The sequence below is a fragment of the Heptranchias perlo genome, unplaced genomic scaffold (genome assembly GCF_035084215.1).
Source record: "Heptranchias perlo isolate sHepPer1 unplaced genomic scaffold, sHepPer1.hap1 HAP1_SCAFFOLD_44, whole genome shotgun sequence".
NCBI classification, from domain to species: domain Eukaryota; kingdom Metazoa; phylum Chordata; class Chondrichthyes; order Hexanchiformes; family Hexanchidae; genus Heptranchias; species Heptranchias perlo.
This window is the reverse complement of record NW_027139453.1, coordinates 3,132,523-3,159,427: the sequence shown is the minus strand read 5'-3', so window position 1 is coordinate 3,159,427 and position 26,905 is coordinate 3,132,523. Positions and strand designations below refer to the sequence as shown.

The following is a 26,905-nucleotide window of genomic DNA, read 5'->3' as shown; positions in this document are numbered from 1 at the left end:
TGGAGAAAGTTTGGGAATCAAACAGGATGAATAGGACTAGATATAAGATGTACTGACAGGGGATAAGGAAGAGAAGGTCATGACTGATATACATGGTTTCTCAGGCTGAGACCGTTGAACAAATGATGGATAATGTTTCGCAGACGCACTGAAGGGGAAGGCTCAACAAAGCCGCTTGACAAAGGTATCAATACCATAACGTTGGGCAAAGTTTGCACAAATGTGGGCGCCGTGGCTGAGTGGTTAAAGCACCTGTCTTGTAAACAGGGGATCCTGGGTTCAAATCCCAGCGGTGCCTTTAGTTCATGTTGTTTGTTTCTTTGCTCCCATTTTCCCACCCTTTGTGCTTCAGAGAGCAGCGAGAGCAATGATTCCTCCTCCTCATTGGCAGCCTCCAGAAGCCCTTCGTTTTGCTTCCCAGCCTCTCTGTGTTGACTGCCGAGTTAAATTAGTTCCAGAGATTCCCATCCACGGTTTTCCAATTGCAACGAATCATCTCCGTGAGGTTAAAGTGCCCCCTGCTCCTTTACATTTCTATTAAATAATATCAATCAATTGCAGAATAATAATTCAGCTGTTCGCTGATATTCTGTAGACAGGAGGGAACGAATCTTTCTGTGAGGACTTTGGACAAACTGATTCAAGGGTAGAGCTGAACATTCAGGGTGGAGATTAAACACAGACCAACACCGCCGGACCGCTTCTGGTCAACGCACAGACCTTCTCAGAGGACAAACACGGGACGCAACTAACAGAGTACCCTACGTCGTCCAGTACTTCCCCGGAGCGGAGAAACTACACCATGTTCTCCGCAGCCTTCAACATGTCATCGATGACGTCGAACACCTCGCTATGGCCATCCCCACGCCTCCACTGCTCGCCTTTAAACAGCCACCGAACCTCGAACAGACCATCGTTCGCAGCAAATTACCCAGCTTTCAGGAGAACAGCGTCCATGACACCACACAACCCTGCAACGGTAACCTCTGCAAGACATGCCAGATCATCGACACAGATACCACCATCACACGAGAGGACACCACCCACCAGTTACATGGTTCATACTCCTGTGACTCGGCCAACGTTGCTTACCTCATACGTTGCAGGAAAGGATGCCCCATAGCATGGTACATTGGCGAGACCATGCAGACACTGCGACAACGGATGAACGGACACAGCGCAACAATCGCCAGACAGGAGGGTTCCCTCCCAGTCAGGGAACACTTTAGCATTCAAGGACATTCAGCCACCGATCTTCGGGTAAGCATTCTCCAAGGCGGCCTTCGAGACACACAACAACACAAAATCGTCGAGCAGAAATTAATAGCCAAGTTCCGCACCCATGAGGACGGCCTCAACCGGGATCTTCGGTTCATGTCATGCTACGCGTAACCCCACCAGCGGGAAAAAAAGTTAACTGTTTTTTAATATAACTGGACATTCTCTCTCTCTCTCTGCCTTTCGGGTCTCTTTCTCTCCTTGTCTGTGTAATTTGAGCCTTGTGTATTCAGTATACTGGGACATACTGTTTTCCGTGGCTAACCTGTCTGAACACCAACGACACCTTTGATTCCCAGCCTAATATAAGATATGCGATTTGAGAACCTCTCATTCACTCACTCACCTGACGAAGGAGATAATCTCCGAAAGCTTGTGATTTTCAAATAAAACTGTTGGACTATTACCTGATGTTGTAAGATTCCTTACATTTGTCCACCCCAGTCCATCACCGGCATCTCCACCTCATCATTCAACTAGTTCATCGCTGATCTGTACCTCAGCTCCATTTACCCGTCTTTTCTCCACACCCTCTGATAACCTGAACCAACAAAAATCTCTCGACCTCAGTACTGATATTTTCATTTCATGGAGTCACCACAGCCTTTTCGGGGAGAGAGTTCCAGAGTTCACGGAAAAGCAGTGCCCATGACAAAAGCTGGTCTCGATCTACAAACCGCCTCCTCAATGTACCCGGTTTACTGGACGGGCAGAGAAATTGAGGGGCAGCAGATCCTTACAATTCCTGCGCTCAGCTCCAATACTAAACAGCAAATCCCCAATGTTACAGAAAGAGTTTTCATTCGACATTCTAAGCCCCTTGTATTTGAAATGTGCTGTTGAGAATACAGCACGTGCAGACAAAGGGACAGGCAGAAATGCAGATTTGGCAAATCACAACGCAAAATAGATCCTCACAAATTAAACACATTGTATAAGGAAATGGGGAAAATGATAAACAGTAACGATAATAATGAAACTAACGATAATAATCCTCATCATCATCATATTCTTTTTTTTATTCGTTCACGGGATGTGGGCGTCGCTGGCGAGGCCGGCATTTATTGCCCATCCCTAATTGCCCTCGAGAAGGTGGTGGTGAGCCGCCTTCTTGAACCGCTGCAGTCGGTGTGGTGACGGTTCTCCCACAGTGCTGTTAGGAAGGGAGTTCCAGGATTTTGACCCAGCGACAATGAAGGAACGGCGATATATTTCCAAGTCGGGATGGTGTGTGACTTGGAGGGGAACGTGCAGGTGGTGTTGTTCCCATGCGCCTGCTGCCCTTGTCCTTCTAGGTGGTAGAGGTCGGGGGGTTGGGAGGTGCTGTCGAAGAAGCCTTGGCGAGTTTCTGCAGTGCATCCTCTGGATTGTACACACTGCAGCCACGGTGCGCCGGTGATGAAGGGAGTGAATGTTTCGGGTGGTGGATGGGGTGCCAATCAAGCGGGCTGCTTTATCTTGGATGGTGTCGAGCTTCTTGAGTGTTGTTGGAGCTGCACTCATCCAGGCAAGTGGAGAGTATTCCATCACGCTCCTGACTTGTGCCTTGTAGATGGGGGAAAGGCTTTGTGGAGTCAGGAGGTGAGTCACTCGCCGCAGAATACCCAGCCCATCACATGCTCTCGTAGCCACAGTATTTATATGGCTGGTCCAGTTAAGTTTCTGGTCAATGGTGATCCCCAGGAAGTTGATGGTGGGGGATTCGGTGATGGTAATGCCGTTGAATGTCAAGGGGAGGTGGTTAGACTCTCTCTTGTTGGAGATGGTCATTGCCTGGCACTTATCTGGCGCGAATGTTACTTGCCACTTATGAGCCCAAGCCTGGATGTTGTCCAGGTCTTGCTGCATGCAGGCTCGGACTGCATCATTATGTGAGGGGTTGCGAATGGAACTGAACACTGTGCAGTCATCAGCGAACATCCCCATTTCTGACCTTATGATGGAGGGAAGGTCATTGATGAAGCAGCTGAAGATGGTTGGGCCTAGGACACTGCCCTGAGGAACTCCTGCAGCAATGCCCTGGGGCTGAGATGATTGGCCTCTAACAACCACTACCATCTTCCTTTGTGCTAGGTATGACTCCAGCCACTGGAGAGTTTTCCCTCTGATTCCATTTACTTCAATTTTACGAGGGCTCCTTGGTGCCACACTCGGTCAAATGCTGCCTTGATGTCAAGGGCAGTCACTCTCACCTCACCTCTGGAATTCAGCTCTTTTGTACATGTTGGGACCAAGGCTGTAATGAGGTCTGGAGCCGAGTGGTCCTGGCGGAACCCAAACTGAGCATCGGTGAGCAGGTTATTGGTAATTAAGTGCCGCTTGATAGGACTGTCGACGACACCTTCCATCACTTTGCTGATGATTGAGAGTAGACTGATTGGGCGGGACATACCTGGGCAATTTTCCACATTGTCGGGTGGATGCCAGTGTTGTAGATGTACTGGAACAGCTTGGCTAGAGGCGCAGCTAGTTCTGAAGCACAAGTCTTCAGCACCACAGCTGGGATGTTGTCGGGGCCCATAGCCTTTGCTGTATCCAGTGCACTCAGCCGTTTCTTGATATCACGTGGAGTGAATCGAATTGGCCGAAGACTGGCTTCCGTGATGATGGGGATATCGGGAGGAGGCTGAGATGGATTATCCACTCGGCACTTCTGGCTGAAGAAGGTTGCAAACGCTTCAGCCTTGTCTTTTGCACTCACGTGCTGGACTCCGCCATCATTGAGAATGGGAATGTTTGCAGAGCCTCCTCCTCCCGTTAGTTGTTTAATTGTCCACCACCATTCACGACTGGATTAATCCAGAAGGAGAATTAATTGTGGGGAATGTCCGTGGAACGAGGTATATCATAGGTGAGAGCGCAGTCGATCAGCATCGCCTCAAGATTTCGGCCACCGAGACGCACCGGTAGCTTCCAAAAGCCGTTTTATTTCCTTCTTTCAGAATCCAAACAGTGGGAATTAAGTCACCGGTACAACATGTCCTGCCCGTGCACCCAGATCGACAATGTTGAAATCGCACAGTCAGGAAGACAAGGAATGTATGTATTTTCGTCAAGTCTGTTCTGGGTCTGTTAGAAATGGTCGGATGTCAAACAGTTCCGGCTCATGGAGAACACGTTATCAACCAGTTTGCAAAACGACCACAGCAGGACTGGAACCTGCAATATTGTGATGCCATCACGATTAAGAGCGAAATCAGATGTATTTTTTATTGGACCACGATCACCAAATGATCTAAAACCCGGAACAGTGTTCATTAAAGCCTTTACTTCTTTCTGTCTCTTGCTTTCACTTTGTTGATGTTGTTCATTTAATTGATTATCTCTTCTTTTACCAAGTTGGCCCTTCGGCTTCCGAAATCGAAATAAATCTTTCAATAAACTGACCACTGAACTCCCGCTAGGTCTCCGAGAAATTTACAATCAATATAAACTATGTTCAAATAATTGATCGAAATGATTAGCCGCCAAACCGAACCTCTTCCACACTCAGTCCGTAAAATAGAGAGAGGAAAAGACAAATTGGTGAACTGAAAATCTATACTGAGAGCAACATAGAGCAGAGAGAGCGAACATAATTTACTGCGGGCCCCGACGGGCCGAATGGTTTCTTCCTGTTCTGTAAAATACGAACATTCTCTAATTCAACTGGGCGTGATTACTATTTTCTGATTTTCATCTCGTATTAAATATGAACGCAGTGTATGTGTGAGATTGTGTGAGTTTGGGGGTGTCCCGGACTCTCGGGGTAATGGGTTCGATCCAGATCTGGCGCTCAGTGTTAATATGTGTATTCTCACTGTTTACTAGTTAAATCGCGGATTTCTTGCTATGCACTCAACATATTCCCTGGGATGGGTATTTAATTTCTGCAGGGAAAATTTAGCGGATTTCGTAATAATTAATTTGCAGGAAATTAATAAAAAGGCAAAAAACATTTTTGCGAAAATGAGAGGGCAAGGAATTGGAGGGAGCCTTTTAACTTGGGTTGAACATTAGTTGGGATGTAGGAAGCAGAATGTGGGAATAAAGTTTAGGTGTTCTGATTGGCGGGATGTGACAAGTGGTGTTCCCCAGAGATCTGTTCTGGGGATTCAACTCTCCACCATATTTATTAATGGATAAAGGAATTGAGGGTTGGATATGCAAATTTGCAGATGCGACTAAGTTTGGACGGACGGTAAATAGTGAAGATGGGAGCAGGACGTAGCAAAGGCGCATAGACAGATTAAGAAAGTGGGCAAAACTATGGCAAATAGAGTTCAAAGGGGGCAAGTCTGAGGTCATCAACTTTTGACACATTAATCGGCTTATTTTCTAAATGGCAAATGGATGGAGGAGCAAAGAGATTTGGGAGTCCAAGTACATAAATCAGTCGAAGGCAGTAGACAGGTCCAGAAAGCAATCAAAAAGGCTAATGGTATGTTGGACTTTATCTCAAGGGGGCTGGAATACAAACGTGATGAAGTGATGGTTCAATTCTATAGAGCCTTGTTCACAGCCCATTTAGTGAACTGTGTTCAGCACAGCGCCTCAGAAAGGATATTTTGTCCTTGGATGAAGTGCAGCTTCACCAGAATGATACCGGGGCTGAAGGTGTTAGTTTTGAGAACAGTTTGCATGAATATAGCATTTCATCACTTGAGTATAGGAATTGAGCGATGGTCTGATCGAGGCGTTTAAAACGATAAATGATTTAATCTGGTAAACAAGGAGAAATAATTTCCTTTGGTGCGGAAATCAAGAACATAGGGACATCAACGTAAAATTAATTCGAGGCCATTCAGTATAGGAATTGCGGGATGGACTGATCGAAGTCTTTAAAATGATAAACGATTCAATCGGATAGATACGAAGAAACTATTTCCTTGTGTGGGGAAATCAAGGACAAGTGACATAAACTTAAAAGTAGATCGAGGCCATTCAGGAGCGAAATCAGGCAGCACGTTGTCACACGAAGGGCAGTGGAAATTTGAAACTCATTCTCCCAAAGGCTGTAAATGCAGGGGTTCAATTGCAGCTTTTAACAGTGTGAAAGATAGATTTCTGTTGGTTAAGGCATGTGGAGTAAAGGTGGGAAAATAGATTCAAGATACTGATCAGCCATGATATATTGGATGGTTGAACAGGCCCGATGGGTTGAATGGCCGACTTCTGTTTCTGATGTTCGATTTGTCGTAGGCGTCAACGACTATAAAGTCACAGAAAACATCTAAGTGAAACTCCCTGGAATGGATAATAATTAAAAATAATGAACGGAGCAGAAACTGGAATCCCCACCGCAGCCCACAGAATCCTGGGGACGTAGATTTCCGGAGAGGTTCTGCTTCTGACTTATTCCTATATTGTCCAGGTCCCGATACCTCGGGTAGCGCATTTCAAACAGAAAGGTGTCAGTTTTGTCATCATGTGTAAACTTTAAAGATTCTTCATGTCAGTGAAACCGAGGTTGTTTCAAGCCCGTGTCCACATTTCGTCTTCTGAGAGTTGAAATTTATTTTATTCGAGGTGTTCCTGCAAAGCCCGATGTCTTCCTGTTCCAAAGACATAAATTTCAAATTCAATTGTGAGCATATATTCCCACATTCAAACGGATGGAGAAATGATGCAAAAGGGAGGGCTTCAGATTCCTGGGGCATTGGGATTAGTTCTGGGGCTGGAGCGTTCGGTTCAAGATGGACAGGTTGCACCACAGCAGAGCTGGGACCAATGTTCTTACAGGGAGGTTCAATGGTGACACGGGGGAGGGTTTAAACTAATTTAGCAGTGGGATGAGTACAGGAGGAAATAGTACAGAGGAGAAACAACGTGCACAGAGGACTGGGAGGGACACATTCCACTAGAGTGAAGAACAGATCGGAAATATCAGGGATCAGATAGGGGGAAAATTCAAAGCAGTCGAAGATGAGTTTGGGGTCCAAATGCTTAAATTTACGTAGCGTGGTAAACCAGGTTGATGAGAAGCCGGCTCAAGGGCACAATGTGTCTATGATATAGTGGCAATAACAGAGAACTGGCTCAAAGATGGGGTGGATTGGATACTTAATACTCGTGGCTACAAGGTATTCAGGAAAGATAGGGAAGGGAAGAAAAGAGGGGCAGCATTGATCGAATAAACTATTAAAGCATTTGAAAGTGATGATGTAGTTGAGAGGTCAAAGACAGAATCTATTTGGTTAGAGTGAAGGAACAATAGAGGAGCAATTCCGCTACTGGATGTATACTCTACGGTTGAAGTTGTGTATATGGAATTTCAAATCGCAGGTGGTAAAGTACCACATAATAGAATTGTTAGAAAAATTAAAGGCGGTGGGATTAAAGGGACAGTTGCAGCGTGAATACAAAATTGGTTGAGAGACAGAAAGCAGAGAGTAATGGTGAACGGTTGTGCTTCAGACTGGAGGAAAGTATACAGTGTTGCTCTCCAGGGGTCAGTATTTGGACCACAGCTTTTATTTAGATATATTAATGGCCTCGAAATGGGTACGGAGGATATAATTTCAAAGTTTGAAAATGAAATGGAATTGTTGTAAACAATGTGAAGGATAGCAGCAGACTTCAGGTAAACAGAGACAGACTGATTAAATGGGCAGACATATGGCAGATTAAATTTAACACAGAAAAGTGTGAAGAGATACATTTTGGTAGGAAGAATAAGGGGAGGTAATATCAACTAAATGGTACAATTTTAAATTGGTTCAGAATAGAGAGAGCTGGAGGTGCACATACTCAAATCTATGAAAGTGGCAGGACAAGTTCAGAAGGTTGTTAACAAGCATATGGGATCCTGGGCTTTACTAATAGAAGCATAAAATCGTAAACAGTTTTGATAGACTGAATGAGGAGAAATTGTGGCAGAAGGGACGTTAACCAGAGGACACAGATCCAATGTGATCAGCGACATGTGGAAACATTTTTTAGGCAGTTGGTTGTAATGAAATGGAATACATTGTTTGAATGGGTGGTGGAAGCAGGTTCAATAGAAACTTACAAAAGGGAATTGGAGAAAGACTTGAAGGGAAAGAATTTACAGGGCTATGGGGAAAGAACTCTGCCACTAGTTGGATCGCACTTTTGAAGAGTCGGCCCAGGAACGATGGGCCGAATGGCCTCCTACTGTGCTATACCACATTATGATACTTTGATACTCTACGTTTCCATCGCCGGGGGCGAAGTAAACCCTTGAAGGATATCTCAGAATTCTCGGCACCGATTTCGTGCATCGACAGGAGTAAAACGTTTCACAAAACAGAACGGAAACTGAACCTCGTTCTGATTAACGTGTTGCAGTGATGCAGTCAGTGTCCGGCTTACTGTATATTGTTAGATAGAAATGTGAACAAAATATTGCACCAATCGTTGGGATGTTTCATTTCAAAACACTTGCAATATCATTTGGAATTAATTAGTGCAGCACACACATTACAGTGAAGGGAATTGCGGGCTGTCCAAATGAATGGAAGTAATGTCAAAGCTGCTGCTGTTCCCTGATCCCACGGGAGGTTTCCCTCGATTATAAATAATGATTTTCTCTTAATCTCTCATCTCATAGAGTCAGTTGGAGCCGTGTGTCCAGCGTCAGGATTCATCATCACTTCTCAGACAGAATGAGAGTTCCATTCACCGCGTATCCATTTACCGAGTTACCGCCAATTTTACGGACAACAATGATTTACTATCCGTTTATAGCAGCCGTGGGAGTCCCCGGTAAGTTATTATATTCATTTCCTAAATGTATGATTCAGGTTTTAACCGTATCATGGCGCTTATCACAGAAACTTTCCTTATTTCACTGTGTTATTCCCAAGTTATTTCAAGGCAGAAATTCAGTTACTGTATTTCCCGCTCTATCTTGTTCCTTGACTGATCATTCTATTGACATTCTAATGTTATTGTTCATCTCCATCAAAAGCTGCAGGTTATTTTCTTTATTAAATGTCTTTCAAATTGATGTACTTTTAACTCAGAATCCGTGCAGTATGTGATATAATGGATGTATTTAGATTTCAAGCTTTTTATTGTGTTCCCAACAAACTCCCTCTCCTCTCTTCCTTCTCCTGATCGAACACTCGGCAATATCCGTTCAATACGTGGACATATAACAGACTCCCTCTCCTCTCCACCTTCCCCTGATCTAACACTCGGTAATATCCGTTCAATGCCTGGACATATAACAGACTCCCTCACCTCTCTTCCTTCTCCTGATCTAACACTCGGTAATATCCGTTCAATGCCTGGACTTATAACAGACTCCCTCACCTCTCTTCCTTCCCCTGATCTAACACTCGGTAATATCCGTTCAATACCTGGACATGTAACAGAAACCCTCTCCTCCCCTCCTTCCCCTGATCTAACACTCGGTAATATCCGTTCAATGCCTGGACATATAACAGACTCCCTCGCCTCCCGTCCTTCAGCTGATCTAACACTCGGTAATATCCGTTCAATGCCTGGACATATAACAGACTCCCTCGCCTCCCGTCCTTCCGCTGAAATAACACTCGGTAATATCCGTTCAATACCTGGACATATAACTGTGAATCCGGACAATCAGGACTGAGGTTTGTTCAGTCCCATTAATCAGAATTTTCCGACAGTTTTCGGTCTTTTCCTACCAAAGTGTTGATATTATTCCTGGTGCTCTCAGAAAATTTCGATGGTGGGTTTGTACTACACGCGGAACACAAATTCTCCCCCCGATCTTCTCCCATGACCGGTTATCAGCCTGTTCTCAGCCATCTCTTCAGCAAACGGGCCGGCATTTTGATGCCTTGAGCCGGTGGGAGCACCCCTTGCTGTAACGATGCAGGTGAGATTGGGAATCCAATGCCGTGAGTGAGGGATTGAAACCGCCGAGAGGCGCTCAGTGAAACTGTCTTGTGTTTGTTCCGATTTGAGAAACCCGTTTCACTTTCACCACCCACATATTACCCATATCATCGATTAGATGCCGGGATGTTCTCCCTTTATCCAAACCGGACACTTTTATTGGTTCGATCACTTAATGCAAGTTGATACAACACCTGCTGCACTCTTAGAAAGTCTGTCCTCCCGGTCAAAACGCTGCTCGATACAAATTCACCTTTAATATCATTCAGATCCTTAGAATTAAAAGATAGTTCTGATCACATTTACCCAACCTGTCCCCGTATCCCATCATCACCTCTTCCTCCATCCACCTCTCCAATCTACTTTAAACCTTGGCAAATTTTCTGCCTCAACCACGAACCCAGGAATTGAATTTCACCGCCTCCCAACTCTCTTTGTAAAGAAGTTTCTCCAGCTCTATGTTCTAAATGTGTTATATTTAATCTTGCATCGATGGCGCCTCAATCTTCAGCCCCTCGTCTATTTTAAACAATGGGCTTGTATCTACCTTCTCACAACCTTGCATAATTTTAAACACTTCCATATAATCGCCCCGTAATTTCAGTCTATGTTACACTGCTATACCTCACATTTACAGTTCAGAAAGACAGAGTCCAGTTTATGAAGCCGCTGTGTTTTAACTCTGTCTGTACCACGGACTCAAATTTCCCGCTTCAGTTGGAAAACGGAAATTTCACATTGAGTCGAATGAATTCCCATCACGGGGTGCTATTAAACCCTTCCACCGTCCAGCTTTCATTTGGAAGGAAATGTGATCGGAATTATGCACCAATACTTATGGTGTCTGATTATAAAACTCTGTAAAGTCTATTTAAAGATGTTACTCAGTAAGAACAGAGTGAAGTGAGTTCACTAACTGTCCTACTGACTGTCACCAATCTCAGTGTCAATGCAGCCTAATACTCCCACTGGAAGGTTAGCGCCTGTATTAATGAGGGTTTCTCGGAATATATCAACTCACAGGGTCAGTTGTAGCTCGGTGTCCCTCACCCAGAATCAAAATAAATTCTCAGACACTAAAAAAAAGTTTAATTGATTGTATATCCGTTCGCCGTGTTCCAGTTCTCCAGGTGGTGTTTGGTCTGGCCGGTAACTGATTCGGAACAATTACTCACTTTGTGAATCAGGGTTTAACGGTATCACTGATCTTCTTAAGTTTCCGATAAATTGGTCTTTTTTTCGTGACGTATTTGTGTTCATGTTTCTTTCTCAACGTCAGAATTTCATTGACGATCAAATCTGCCTTTTCTTCCATCTTCCTTGTGTGATATGTTCATTGAGATCATAATGTACTTGTAATGTTCAGCAAAAGCTCGAAACCTTCATTGAATGTGGGGTCAGCTGGTGTTATTTTAACTGAGAATATCTTCAGTACTGGATGAAATTTTATGTAACCACCACCTCCCACCAACTATTCTCAAGTTGTGTTAGAATGTCAATCATTTCCGTGCTTTTGACAGTTTTCGACCAAGAGATTATTAGCAAAAATGCGAACGCCCAGAATTGGATGTAAACTTGTGACAGGAGTCAGTAATTGGTTGTGAGGTAGGAGACAGAGAGTAGGGATCGATGATCGATGTCAATGGAATCTTAGCTTTCATCGCAAGGAGTTTAATTGAAAAGTGTGGAAGTGATACTTCAGTTGTACAGAGCCTTGTTCAGACCCTATCTGGAGTACTCTTTTTAGATTTGGGCAAAGAATCTCAGGAAGGATATAATGGCCTTGGAGGGGATGCAACACAGATTCACCAAAATGATACCGGCTCTTAACGGGTTCAATTATGAAGCCGGTTCGCATAAGCGTGGTTTTGTTCCGGTGAGTTTAAATGGGCGAAGAATGATCCAATCTCGGTGTTTAAAATGATAAAGGGATTCGATCAGTTAGATGCAGAAAAAAACATTTACTGTGGTGGGGTCCTGAATAAGAGGTTAAATTTAAAATTAGAGCTCGGACATTTGTGAGTGAAATAAGATAACACTTTTCACCATAAGAATTCTGGAAATCTGGAAATGAACAGTGAGATTGATAGATTATTGTTGGGTCAGAATATCAGGGGATATGGAGCAAAGGAGGGTAAATGGAGTTAGGGCACAAATCCACCCTGATCTAATTCAATAGTGGAACAGACTCGAACGACTGAATGACCGACTCCTGTTCCTATGTCCTTTTTTCCCGTATCTAGGATAATGAGTCATAATTTCTGAAATGAGAGTTAAAATCATCGTATGCCCATTTCCAGAGTAACTAAAACCTTTACAGGTACAAAAGATTTCCTGTGTTAATCTTGCAGCCCTTAGAGTTCCCGGTAAATCACTGTAAGCTGTTCCTGTTTGTATAAATCCAGGTCTCACTGTATCACTGCTGCTCTTCCTGGTCTGGTAACTTGCTCTGTTTGTCTGGAAGTGATTAGTCTGTTGATTTCGGGTGAGTTTCAGAACTTTAGCGACTATCCCCACCTCCCTTTCCTCCATCTTTCTTGCGATATGATTATTGCTTGAATAATGTTCTTTTAATCTACATAAAAATATCTTGTTATTTTATACATTGAATGTTTCAGGGTAATGCGGCTCTAAATGAGAATATGAGCAGTATTCGCCCAGTGAATTGTTGTTAGATTTTGAAGTGGTTCCAGTTTATCTGCAGCAGCGACAGGGAGCTCTGGCTAATATTCTCCAGCTGACATTCTCTGGTTATCTTCTTTTCCTCGCCGTTAACTGTAACAGATAGTAACTGTAGTTTAATACAAAGTGAAAGATTTTGAATTCACTTTCAGTTTTAGTGGAAGATATGCTGGGAAACGGAAGTAAGAATCTGCTGATAGATAGTGAAGGCCCACATTAACACTGATAGAGGGTAACTTACAAGTGTTGTATTACAGTGTATTTCTGGGAAATGATAGGAAGAGTAGCATGTGGAGTTGGTGGAGAGCAGAGGGATCTCAGTGTAATGCATCCAAGTTTGCTGATGATGCGAAGCTAGGTGGGAAAGTAAGCTGTGAGGAGGATACCAAGAGACTGCAAAGAGATAGGGACAGGTGAAGTGATTGGGCAAAAAAGATTGCAGATGGAGTATAATGTAGGGAAATGTGAAATTATTCACTTTGGTCGGATGAATAGAAAATCATTTTTAAATGATGAGAATTTATTAAATGTTGGTATTCAGAGAGATTTGGATGTCCTCGTAGAAGAAACATAAAAAAGTTAACTTGCTGGCATAGCAAGCAATTGGGAAGGAGAATGGCATTTCGGCCTTTATTGCAACGGCTTTAGACTGCAATAGTAAGTATGTCTAACTATAATTGTACAGGGCTTTAATGAGACCTCACCTGAAGCAATGTGTACAGTTTTGGTCTCCTTATTAAAGGCAGGATATTCTTGGAGGTGGTGCAATGAAGGTTCACTGTATTGATTCCTAGGATGAGAGGGTTACCCTCTGAGGAGCGATTGAGTTGAATGGGCCGATTCTCTCTGGAGTTTAGAAGAATGAGAGGTAGTCTAATTGAAACATATAATATTCTGAGGGCGCTTGACAAGGTTAATTCTGCGAGGTTGTTTCCCACGGCCGGAGAGTCTAGAATTTGGAGGCATAGTCCCAGGATAAGAGGTCGGCAATTTAGGACCAAGATGAGGAGGAATTTCTTCAATCAGAGGGTTGTGAATGTTTGAAATTCTCTACCCCAGTGGGTTGTGGATGTTGAGTTGTTCAGAAAATTCATGGCTGAGTTAGATGGATTATTAATTGTAGAGGAATCAAGGGATATGGGGATCGGCAGGAAAGTGCAGTTGAGGTAGAAGGTGAGCCATGATCTTATTGAATGGCGGAGCAGATACGAGGGGCCGAATGGCCTACTCCTATTCCTATTTCTTATGTTCTTTGCTTTCTTTGTTTGAAGTGCGGCCTCTGTTGTTACTTGCACTGGTCGAGGCTGCGATCTGGGGAACGGGTTGAACTGCAGCCTCTATTATCACTGCACTGGTCTCGGCTGCGACCTGGGGAACGGGTTGAACTGCAGCCTCTATCATTACTTGCATTGGTCTATTCTGCGATCGGGGGATTGAGTAGAACTGCAGACTCTATTATCATTTGCACTGATCTATTCTGCGATCCGAGGACCGGATTGAACCACAATCACTATTGTCACTTGCACTGGTCTGAGCTGCAATCTCGGGATCGCTGCCATCACCCCCCTCTGATGTCGGGATTGTGCCCCTTGTTGCATCCTGTACTTTGGAAGGTACATTGATTTTTTTGGGATAATAGAGCAAGATAAAGTTATCTGTTGTTGCTCATTTCGCACTCTTCACCCCTTGTGCTCATTGTTGGAGTTTCCCCAGATGGTGTTGGAATGTTGAAGTCGTCAATAACAAGACATGGGTTTTGCAGCGAGGGAAAGTCTGTTGACCATGTGAACGATTCACGTGGGCGTTTGTAAAATGAAATTGCTGCAACTTGGTCGAGTTCAAACCGAACAAGTCCCCTTTTATGATGGTGTTCGACAGCAGAGTTTTGCTGCAATCTGTTGTCACATCCTCCAGTCTGAGAATAAAATCTGACAACTCCGAGCCATTTCCGACCACCAGCTGGTCCACTCCCCTCTCCTGCTCACGGGTCCAAACCCAGCCAGTTGAGCTCAACCTTGGTGATCCCCATTTTGTATTGACCGCATTTCGGACTGGCTTCTTTTTCACTGCTCCGCAATGAACAATTATCTCCCAATTTATAATTGACTATTTATTACTTATCAGCAATCAATGTTCTTACGTTATCTTTCCATTACGTCATTTGCTCTTCCGAATTACTACAGAATGTAATTATTTATAAATTATTATCTCGCTTTATTTTGGCGAATGTTCATCAATGGCATGAACAATCCTTGGTGCTGCGCCGGGTTTACACTGCTCCTCTGACGAACTTACGGCGTCAGAGAGGGTGCAGTTGCGAGTAAATTCACAGAGAATGTCTTTGATGCATTCCTTCCTCTTTACTGGGAATATTTATTTGTCATTATTTACTTAGCACTCTCAATAGTTTCACTCAAAATAGTTGGAAACTGACTCTTTTGCTGCAACCGGGTCGCTTATTCACTGGTTCTGTTTGTTTCCCTTTCACAGCTAACGTGATGACGATTATGATCATCTCCCGAGGAAAGTGCGGTCTCTCTAAATGTGTCACTCGCTACCTGGTGGCCATGGCAGCGGCGGATCTATTGGTCATTATCAATGACGTGGTACTGTTTCGGATTAAGGAGTATTATTTCCCGACTAACTTCCTGTTCCTCACCCCTGTGTGCTCTTTCCAAACTGCCCTTAACCATGCTGTCTCAGACATTTCTGTCTGGTTAACAGTCGCTTTCACTTTTGATCGTTTTATAACCATTTGTTGCCAGAAGCTGAGGACTAAATATTGCACCGAGAAAACTGCAGCCGTGGTTATAGGAACTTTGTGCCCGCTGTTCTGTTCAAAAAACATCCCCTGGTACTTTGCATTTGAACCATACATTATATTGGAGAACGTACCCTGGGGCTGTATTGTAAAACCAGACTTTTATCCTTCAGCTGCATGGGTCGCATTTACATGGATTCACCGCTGTTTCACTCCATTGCTCCCAATACTACTGGTACTGCTGCTCAATTCTCTGACTGTACGAAGCATTGTAGCAGCCAGTAGAGTCCGCAGGAGGCTTAGGGGCAGCAAGAGTGATGCGAATCACAATGATCCGGAGATGGAGAACCGAAGAAAATCCATCATCTTACTGTTTGCCATTTCCGGCAATTTCATACTGCTATGGATGACGTATGTTTTATTTTTCCTATCAGTGCGAATTACAAACCGTTATTATCGCACAGGTTTCAATGACCCGATGTTTATCGCAGATCAAACCAGCTACATGCTCCTGCTTTTGAGCTGCTGCACAAACACGTGTATTTATGCAGTGACCCAGACTAAATTCAGAGAGGAGCTGAAGAATGGGGTGAAATATCCTCTCAAATTAATATTTAAATTAGTTAAACGAGGACAATAGCGGCAGAATTCCCGGCATTGGAACTTTATTCCGTCTCATATCCCACCCTGTGCTCCTCGATGGGTTTTAGCGGGTCCCAGCAGGTTGGCTCTCCTTCCCGACGCTTCCCAAACCCAACACTGGGAAATATGTGACAAAGACCGCATGTTCTATACATTGTAACATCGGAACAGGAGGAGGTCATTCAGTCCCTCGAGCCTGTTCCGCCATTCAATGAGATCAGGGCTGATCTGTATCCTAACTCCACTTACCCGCCTTAGCTCCATATCCCATAGTACTCATTGCTGCCAAAATCTATCGATCTCAGGTTTAAAGTTATTGATTAAGCGAGTAACTATTGCTTTTTGGGCGAGATATTTCCACACTTCCACCACCCCTTTCCTAACTTCTCTACTGAATGATCTGACTCTGATTCTAAGGTTATGCCCCCTGGTCATAGACTCCTCCACCAGCGAACAATATTTATCTCGATCTACTACATCAATTCCTTTCAAAATCGGAAAAACCTCAATCAAAACACCACTTAACCTTCTGCGCCTGCGTGAGATCACAAAGACGATCTGCCAACATCGCGCCTGTGGGAGAGTCTCAGTTATCCCTTCCTGTCTCAAAGCTCTGATGTTGCTTTACTCTGTAAGCACACACTCCCTTTATTAAATGCTCCGAATAACGCTTGGTGCGTTCCTTTCCGTTGATCACTTATCTTTTTTTTGTCGCCAAGCAAATCATTTGCATTCTGTTCTTTTCATAAATCACATTTTGTTCCACTTTGTCACTCAGTAACATTGACCATTTTAACATGTTATTAGCTCAGACCTCTCTGTTTATTCACGGATTTCTTGGCTTGCAATACCCAATTGTTTCCAATTGGGAAAATTGGACCTCACTCATGTCTTATTTGACTTTTGCCAATCTGTGTGCACATTTATCTCCTGAAAATACCACCCCAGATTTTAAAACCCTTTTTTTATCTCATTTTGTTACAACCTCCCTGTTTACCCCTGGAACCTCTGTCAGTGATGTGACCCATTCGGCCTTTAACCTGTTCTTTATCCATCTGGTATTCAGCCTGCCCCACAGCTGGTCCCGTTGAATTTGCCTTCATTCCAGCCGATTCAATTGGGCCAGTTCCACTTTCAGGCGGATCATTTCCTGTTCAGTATCATAATCTTCAAACACCCCTTTCTTTATAAATACAGGTGGGATCATTTGGTATTACAGGTTACTTTAACCAGCAAATCTCCGCGTTGTGTTTCTCCCAATCCGCCATCTATTGCCCTGTTCTCCCGTTCGCTCAATTTAACATTTGTTCCTTTATACTGTCAGCCTTGACTAAGCGGTTGAATTCTCGATTCTGAGCCAGACGGTCATTGTATCGAACCGTAATCCAGAGATTCGAGCATATAATCTAGGCTGACACTTCAGTGCAGCACTGCGGGTGTGCTGCATTGTCGGAACTGTCACACTCCAAAGACAAACGGAGGAGGAGTATTGTGTCAACATTTGGAGCAATGCGGTTCGCTTCTGTGTCCTGCATGAGATAATTGGAAATGCCACTTGGATTCCTGCTTCTGGTTAGAATATTAATGCATATTGATAACTGAAATTAATGGAACAGTAAACTGCATAAAATGCAACATTGGCATGCAATAATTACAGGTAATTGTGTTTAAAATGCACTCGTGTAAATATTAAGATGATAAATATAAGTGCAGTGCAGTTGTAAAGATAACTAGTCTGTAAAAAAGTGTTTTGAAGATAGAGTTTTCTACATTTTTGTTGAAATACACAAATTTCAGCTCACTGAAAGGAAATCTTTCCAAATAACATCACAATAACATGAATACAATGGGCTTTGACTTCGAATAGTGTGATATCATTGACCATGCAATGTTCCACTAAATGCATTGATTCGTATCGAAATCAGACGAATTATCCACTAGCCAAAGTGGTCGGCGATTGATTTTGTAAAGTATCCGAATACAAATGGGAGAGGTTTATCCTGGTACGTTTTTCACCAATGGTGCAGAGAAAACACAGACGAGGAAATCCCAACGTGTTTTCCTATCATCAGTACGTCCGTTCCCATCAGCTGAGATCGCTTATCCTAAAGTACATCAGAAGACAATAAAGGGACACTCTGGGACTCAATGAGAGATTCACTCAACTGTGCCAGACAGGCGTAGGATTCAACTGTAATTTCAAAACAAAGATGGGAAATAAATATATTGCAATGTAACTAAATGAACATTTTGTGAGAATGTAAATTGTACTTGTAATCCTATTCTAACCGGCAGAAACTGCGGCACGAATACAGAACTGGAGATGTTAGGAAAGGAGACACTGACTGTTCAAAATCATGAACGGTTTTGAAAGAATCAATAAGGACAAAGTGTTTCCAGTGGAAAAAGGGCCGGTAACCATAGGACACAGGTATAAGGTGATCGGCAGAGCAGCCAGTGGCGACATGAGGAAATATTTTTTCACCCAGCGAGTTGTAATGATCTGGGATTCAGAGCATGAAAGGATGGAGGAAGGCAATTCAACAGTAACTTTCAAAAGGGCATTAGATAAACACTTGAAGGGGAAAAACACAGGGCGATGGGCAAAGAGCAGTGGAATGGTCATATTTTGATAGCTCTTTTGAAGATCCAGCGAGGCGCGATGGGCCGAATGTCCACTTCCGGTGCTGTACCTTTTTTGATATTATGACTGGAACTGAACCATTCGCGGAAATTTTCAGACATTTAAAGGCGTGTTTGTGATGGGCCAGGATTTGTCCTGTGACTCTGTCAGTAATGACAGGAAGCAGAACGTGCAAAGTGTCCTAAACCATGAGCACATTCGTTTGATCTGATAGAAATGTTCAGCGTGGATAGTAGACTGAAAGTTGTTCAATAAATAGACTCGTCTAATATCATTGCTGGAGTTTGATAGAGAATATTTGAATCTTGGTAACACCGTACCACGTACAGAATCAATAGCCGACAGAAGCCTGGATAGTTTGGGAAACGACAAGAAGAAAAACACATTTAAGCAGGATTTACAGAATTATTAACTGGGTATAGAGATTTACCAGCCACACCAATAGCAGCAAAGATAAGCCAGTATTTTTATTTATCAATCAATGCATTAACAAAGACACAAAAAGTTGAAGCACAGAATTCCATTAAAACTGATGGTAAACAGGAAGAATAAAATTAGAGTTAAACATGGTTTATAGAATTAATCACTGGACGTAGAATCTTCCGATGAACACCAGCAGCAGCGAGGAGGGGATAGTAAATCTTCTGTATATCCTGAAATACTTTAAATATTTGTTCGAAAAAGGTATTGAAAATCGATCTGCGAATCCATGATTGTAATTCTGTGAGAGTGACTGATGGCTTTTATGCGAAAGCAATGAACTGACTGTATGAGTTCACACAGCGAAGGGAGCTCCTTATTTAAAGCAGGGAGCATTAATCACAGGCATTTAACAAACAGACTTGTTGTCAACATAATACTTTTCTACAACAGAATCTAGCTTAACATATAATACACATTTTTAAATTGATGGTAAGCGAATGCGAAATATTTCAACTGCCCATAAAATACCGAGGAAAAAACAGAAAAAACCGAGTTCCTCCTCCTGTGTTGAGCTAAAGCGGAGGAAGAAATACGAGATAGTGAAAGAAAAAAAGCAAGGAATGACAGCGGAAAAATATCTGGATCGCAGAAACTGGTTCTCTGTTTTAATCCATCCCAAGATATCAGGGTACACATTTCACGATAAACAACTCTTCCTAAATTGCAGAATCTTACCAAGCACGGATCCCGGCGATGGAACGATGAGCTGCTCCCAACTCAGGCCTTAAACGAGAACAAGACAACAACAACATGTTTCGAAAGAGTGACCTCACCCAGACAAACATATCATGGTGTTTACAGAGGGGGTGGAAAAATAAAAGAAGCAAAGGATTGGCACCAAGGAATCAAAGGAAAACGTATAAAATATTAACAAATGAAATAATTAGCGTGGAAACATCGGAACACTCCATGAAACCCATTGCAAACTTTCGCATTCTCGCAAAATAAAACTGTAAACTTTAACAGTCTCATAGAAACACCCTGTAAATATGTATAAACTCACACAGCTCTCCTATAGGTATAAACACAGTGAGAGAAACAACCTGTCACTATTTATAGATTCAGACAACTAACATATAGATATAAACATGCCGAGAGAAACAACCTGTCACTATTTATAGATTCACACCACTAACATATAGATATACACATACCGAGAGAAACAACCTGTCACTATTTATAGATTCACACCACTAACATATAGTTATAAACATACCGAGAGAAACAACCTATCACTATTTATAGATTCACACAACTGTCATATGGATATGGACAAACACAGAGAAACATCCTGTAAATAGTTATAAGTTCACGCAGCTATCATTGAAGTGAGAAGTGTTCCATTTTTAAAGGGAGAAACAGGCGAGGCAATGTAAAAAAATTGGTACAATTTTTAAGTGGGTGCAGGAATAGAGTGACCAGAGGGTTAACATATAGAAATTTTTGTCGGTCGCAAGACAAGTTGAGAAAGCTTTTTAAAAAAATGTGGGTTCCTCGGCTTGAAAGAGAGGCATACAGTACTAAAGCAAGGAAGTTATACTAAACCTTTACAAATCACTGGTTAGGTCTCGGCTGTGGTATTGTGTCCAATTCTGAGCATCACACTTTCAGAAGTATGTCAAGGCATTGGAGATGAAGCAGGAGAGAATTACTAGAATGGTTCCAGGGATGAGGGACTACAGTTATGTGGAGAGACTAGAGAAGCTGGGATGGTTCTCCTGAGAACAGAGAAGGTTAAGGCGAAAATTAATCGAGGTGTTCAAAATTAAGAGAGGGTTTGACAGAGAAAAAAATGAACAGTTTCCACTGGCAGGAGGGTCGATATCCAGAGTACACAGATTGAAGATAATTGGCAAAAGAACCGGAAGACAGATGAGGAGCAATTTCTTTACGCATCCAGTTGTTATGAACTGGAATTCACTGCCTAAAAGGGCGGTGAAAGCAGATTCAATAGTTACTGTTAAAAGGGAATTGGATATCTACTTGAAAAGGGGAGTGGCCTTGTGATTACTCAACATTGCCGACAGACCCCATGATGTGTCATTTCTTCAGCTCAAACCTCTTACGGATTATGACCATTATCGTCCTCCCTCAGCTGATGAATCAGTACTCATTCATGTTGAACATCATTTGTTGGAATCGCTGAGAGTCGAAAGAGCACAGAATGTACTCTGGATGGGGGAATTTCAATGTCCATCATCAAGATTATATCCGGATCATCCCAGCGGTGGATACGTTGAGCTGGCATCGACGTGGCGAGCTCACTTCTGGGAAAGGACAAAATGTCGGATGCGGAGTGGGCGTGGCAGCAGCGTTGGAGGCGGCCATGTTGGGTCATTATTGTCTTACGCGGCGAGGTCACTTCCTGTGAGTCGCACCGAGGCCAGAGCCCCTGTCCCCTCTCCCTTTCTGCAAACCTCCATTGTGCTCAATGTCTGGGGGTCGCTTTGCTTCTCTCACAGCAGGGGATTAAGAACAATGTTGAAGAGCTTCAAAAGGGTTTAAAAGGAGACTAATGTTATAAAGTGGATTAAAAAGAGGGTTAAACGGGGTTAAATAAGTTACTGGTTGAAATGGTATTAAAGAGGTTAAAAAGAGGGCTAAATAAGTTGAAAGGTTAAAAAGGGGGTTAAACTTTTAAAAGGGGGTTGGAGGAAAAAAAGTGGTTCAAGAGGTTAAAAGGTTTAAAAAGGACAGTTGTAAGCGGTTGAAGGAGGTTAAATAGTTAAACGGGCGGTAAAGGGGTTTAAAAGGGGTTAGGAGAGAGACTGTGAGCGCGGTGAGAAAGAGATGGGTTTCAAAAGGAACCACAGTCGGAGAGTTTGGAGAAAGACAGTCTCTCCAAAAAATGGGTTTAAAAAGGGGCCAAAATGAGTAGGGTTGAAAAATGAGGTTTAAAAGGGATTAAAAGGGGTTTAATGAAGTTTCAAATGATAAATTAAAGTGGATTTAATAAGGGGGGATACAATTGGTATAAAAAGGAGGTTTAAATAGAGGGTTCAGGGGGCCGATTGAACCTTGTCTTATTTGCGATTCTATATTTTAATTCTGGACCAGTGTGCGATGCTCATTTTCTCTCGTGCTCTGTCTGAGTTTGTGTCACACCTTTACTCTGTTTCTGTTTAATTCTCTCCCCCTCTGTCTCTCTGGCTCTCTCATCTATCCCGCTCTATTTCTCACCACTTCTTGCACTGTGTGTCTCCCTTTCCCTCTCACTTTGGTACGGTCTTTCCCCTCACTCTTTGCCGAGGAGGGAATGCCATCGCCTGGTCCATTCCCACCTTTCCAGTCATCGTCAGAGAATCAACTGCAATTGCTTCTATTCCCGCTCCCGCACATTTACCCCCGGAATCGCTCATTGCTCTCCCCTTGGCCCCCGCCTATTTATCCTCTCCATGCTGCGCCTCGCCGAGATCATCCGAAAACACAACGTCAGGTTCCAGACGGCCTGTGGCGATCAAGCGCTCGTTGGGATGTCGCTTTTTGATCCTTCGATGTTGGCTGTTCCTATCATTATGAGGTACAATTCACCCAGCGCTGGATTGTTCACACGCTAATATTGAACCTTAGCTCCGATCAGACCGTCGAGAGAAAGGTTAGTTTCACACCACGTAGACCTGTTGTTGCAATAGTAATCCTGCTCAGTCCGGGAGGAACCAGTTCAGGCTGCTGACGAGACCCAGCTCCACATCCCCACCATCTCTCCCGACCGCTCCACTGCCTCTCATTTGTTAGGCTGCTTCTCCGTCATCCAGCATTAGTTGAACAGAAATTTCCTCCGATAAAACGTCGGGAATACCGAAGCCATTGTCTTCGGTCCCTGCCACTAAATCCATTCCCGAGACACCGACTCCATCCCTCTCCCTGGCCAATGTGTGAGGCTGAATCAAACCGTTCACAACCTTATCGCCCAAATTGACTCTGAGATGAACTTCTGACCCCATACCCTCTCCATCACCAAGACCGCCAACTTCCGCCTCTGCAACATCGCCCGTCTCCACCCTTTGCCTCAGCTCATCTGCTGCTGAAACCCTCATCCATGCCTTTGTTACCTCCAGACTCAACTACTTCAATGCTCTCCCAGCCCGCCTCCAACCTTGAACCCTCTGCAAACTTGAGCTCATCCAAAACTCTGCTGCCGGAATTCTCACTCGAATCAAGTCCCGTGCTCCCATCACCCCTCTGTGTTCGCTGATCTTCATTGGCTCCCGGTCCAGCAACGCCCCGATTTTAAAATTTTCATCCTTGTCTTCAAATCCATTTACGGCCTCGCCCCACCTTATCTCTGAAACTTCTACCAGCCCGACAACCCTTCGAGATCTCTGCGCCCCTCCAATTCTGGCCTCTTGCCTTTCCCCGATTTTCATCGCCCCACCATTGGCGGCCATGCCTTCAGCTGCCTGACCTCTGAAGTGCCGTCGCAAAACCTCTTTGTCTCTCTGCCTTCCTTTCCCCCTTTAAAACGCTCCTGAAAACCTACCTCTTTACCAATGTTTTTGGTCACTTGTCCTCATATTTCCTTCGGCGGCTCGGTCTCAAATTTTGTTTGATAATCGGTCCTGTGAAACGCCCTGGGATGTTTCACTACGTTAAAGGCGCTGTATAAATGCGAGTTATTGTTGTTAATATTCACCTATATCTCTGTCAGGGTGTTAATATTCCTGAGATCAGTGGGAGTCTTTTACAGGTCACATGTTGTCTCTGGCGGGGGCTATGAAGTACAGAGTGTCTCAGTGAGAGTGTTAATATTAAGTTCTGTAATCTATCGGTGTGTTAATATTCATGAATCATTGGCAGTATGTTATTGTTTACTGGAATTCTCTGGCAGTGTTGTGGTTGGTACAGGGTGTCTGTTCATCAACTGTAATATTTACAGGATGCTTATGTTCTTTTATTAACTCATCCTGGGGGTCTAAGGGAGTGATTCCTTGCTGACAGGAAGTGACTGGCAATATATTAGTATGGAAAGATATCAGTATTTCAGGGCTTGCTGCGTGTATCTGTGAGACTTTTCAATGTTTACAGGGTGTTTCCTTGAATCTGTTAATTTTTACAATGTTTCTGACAGTCTGTTAATGTTTACAGTGTATTTTTGTGAGTCTGTTAAAGTTTACAGTGTTTCTATGATTCTATTAATATTTACAGTGTCTTTCTGTGCGTATGTTATTATTTACAACCTGTTTCTGTGAATCGGTTAATGTTTACAGGGTGTTTCTGTGAGACTGTTCATGTTGACAGGTGTTTTATGTGAATGTTAATGTTTACAGGGTGTTCCTGTGAGAAGGTTAATACCTAAAGAGCCATTCTGTGCGACTGTTGATGATTACTGCGTATTTCCTTGAGTCTGTTAATGTTTACCGGGTGTTTCTTGACTGTGTAAATGTTCACTTGTTGTCCAATTAAGTTTGCAAATATTCAAAGGAGTCTTCCGTCATGTTACTGAACGTTTAATTGACAATTTATTTCAATAATTTAAAGCATCTTCCAACGATTGTCCAGTCCCACAATGTCTCGACAGGAAGCAGTAGTGAAATTCCCGGCCCCATTCAAGAAGCACTGCAGGGAGCTCAGAGGTTGTGATCGTCCCCAAACCTCCATTCAAATTGGGAACCGATGATCGCATTTTGGACTGGTTCGGTGTCATAGCCGATTGACCCCAATATCTCAATAGCACAAACCCCGGGGGCGGAGCGGGTCGGACAGAATATGAAAGAGGATTGAGTTCTGATGCTGGGAATTCTTCCGTTCTTCTCATCATTTAATGGTTTTAAGAATTAGAGAAAAGGGATATTTCAACATATTCTTCAACTGCTCTCTGAATTTATTCTGCGTCACAGCATAAATACAAGTGTTTGTGCAGCAACTCAGGAGCTGGAGCATGAATCCCAGTTCCATGAGAAAGATAGGCGGAATTCCAGTCCGACCTGTGAAACCGAACACCCGAATCCATATAGAATACAACGTAAACATCGCCCATAACAGAATGAAATTCCCCGAGATGACGAACAGTAAAATAATGGACTTCCTTCGACTCGTAATTTCTGGGTCACCGGGACTCTCTTCACTGCTGTGGTCCCGGAGTCTCCTGCGGGTTCTGTTGGCCACTACAATGTGTTTCACGATTAAAACATTCAGCAGCAGAATCAGAAGAAATGGGACCCCCGGGGTTAGAATATAATGAAGAATTTCGATTGCTCCCCATACCCGCCAATCGTTAACACTGCCCTCGACAGCACAAAACCAGGGGACGTTGCCAAGAGTATACCAACGCGATAACATAAAGTACCAGGTGATGTCCTTTAAACAGCTCAGCACAGTCACTGTTCCCAGAACCACAGCCGCCGTTTTCTCGGTGCAATATTTAGTTTTCAGTTTCTGGCAACAAATGGCCACAAATCGATCAAAGGTGAAAGTGACGGTGAACCAGACAGAACAGTCTGTGGCTGCATAAAGCAGGACGGCGTGGATATTACACACCGGGATGTTATAGAGTAAAAGTAATTGTTCGTAATAAGTAATGGGAATCTGCCTCAAAATCAGATCGATGAGAACGACCAATAGATCCGCCGCTGCCATGGCCACCAGGTAGCGAGTGACACATTTGGAGAGGCCGCACTTTCCACGGGACAGGATCACAATCGTCACTAAGTTAACTGTAAGGAAGGGAAATAAACAGGGAAATTATATTTCTGGCTGGGAGCTAAAGCAGCAGTTTGATGGAGTTCGGGGTGAAATTTGCTTCTTTATTACTGCATCCAGTGATGGACCTGATTATTATACTTGTGATACGGCTTTCCACTGGTGACAGAGTTTAAATATAATAATAGTGATTGGACTGGGGAATAGAGAAACAAACAGAGATTTCTGCTCGAATCAGGAGTGGATTGAGAAGTAAATAAAAGAACGGGATTAAATTACACATGAAAGACAATAGGTTTGCAATGACTCAATTGTAAATATTAATACAATCTGTGGTTCCAAAGTAAATATTGTCATAATCTGTGGACCCACTTGTTAACATCGTACCGTCCCTTTAACTCTTGTAGATATGGCCACAGATTATAAGCGGCCCTATAAACATTCAGGAAATCCATTAAACCAACTTTCAACATTCCTACAGTCTCTGGATCCCGTGTTAATGTGGTATAGTCCCTGAAGCCCTCTGAACAATTGGTACATTCACTGAATCCCCATTAATGTTGATCTTTTCATTCATTCTCCAGACCGTGTCAGTCTAGGAAAGGGTCGGTGGACAGTGTCAATATTTCAAACAGTAAAAGAATCATAGATAAGACAAGGAGGAAACTCGGTCCACCGTACCCTAGCCGGCTCTTTTAAAGAGTTACCAGTTAATCCCACTCCCCTGCCCTTTCCCGACAGCACTGAAAATGTTTCCTTTTCAAGTATATATCCAATTACCTTTTCGACGCTACTGTTAAATATTCTTCCACCACCTTTCAGACAATACATTCCAGATCATAACAACTCGCTGCATGAAAAAAAAATCTCCCCATCTCCCCCTGCTTCCTTTGCCATTTTTCTTAAATCGGTTCCTTTGTTTACCGACCCTCCTGCCAGTGGATACA

At 43.3% G+C, this 26,905-nt stretch overlaps 2 protein-coding genes and 1 non-coding gene across 13 annotated transcripts in view; 2 read left to right on the top strand and 1 right to left on the bottom strand.

The window, feature by feature from the left end:
• Positions 1 to 225: 225 nt before the first annotated feature.
• trnat-ugu (transfer RNA threonine (anticodon UGU)) lies at positions 226 to 298 on the top strand. The gene has a single exon. It is a non-coding gene; the product is annotated as a tRNA-Thr (tRNA).
• Positions 299 to 8,885: 8,587 nt separating this feature from the next.
• LOC137312886 (probable G-protein coupled receptor 139) lies at positions 8,886 to 16,190 on the top strand. The gene is made up of 2 exons (XM_067979264.1): positions 8,886 to 8,985; positions 15,280 to 16,190. Exons 1-2 carry the CDS (start codon positions 8,886 to 8,888, stop codon positions 16,188 to 16,190), a joined length of 1,011 nt encoding a protein of 336 aa, XP_067835365.1.
• An 8,560-nt stretch (positions 16,191 to 24,750) lies between these two features.
• The window catches only part of LOC137312967 (probable G-protein coupled receptor 139), a 109,833-nt gene continuing 107,678 nt past the window's right edge, over positions 24,751 to 26,905 (bottom strand). For all 11 annotated transcript variants that reach the window (XM_067979328.1, XM_067979330.1, XM_067979332.1 and 8 more), the window contains one exon: positions 24,751 to 25,972. In XM_067979328.1, coding sequence (XP_067835429.1) covers positions 25,074 to 25,972 — 899 coding nt within the window. In that variant the 3' untranslated portion in view covers positions 24,751 to 25,073. The remainder of the gene's footprint in view (positions 25,973 to 26,905) is intronic.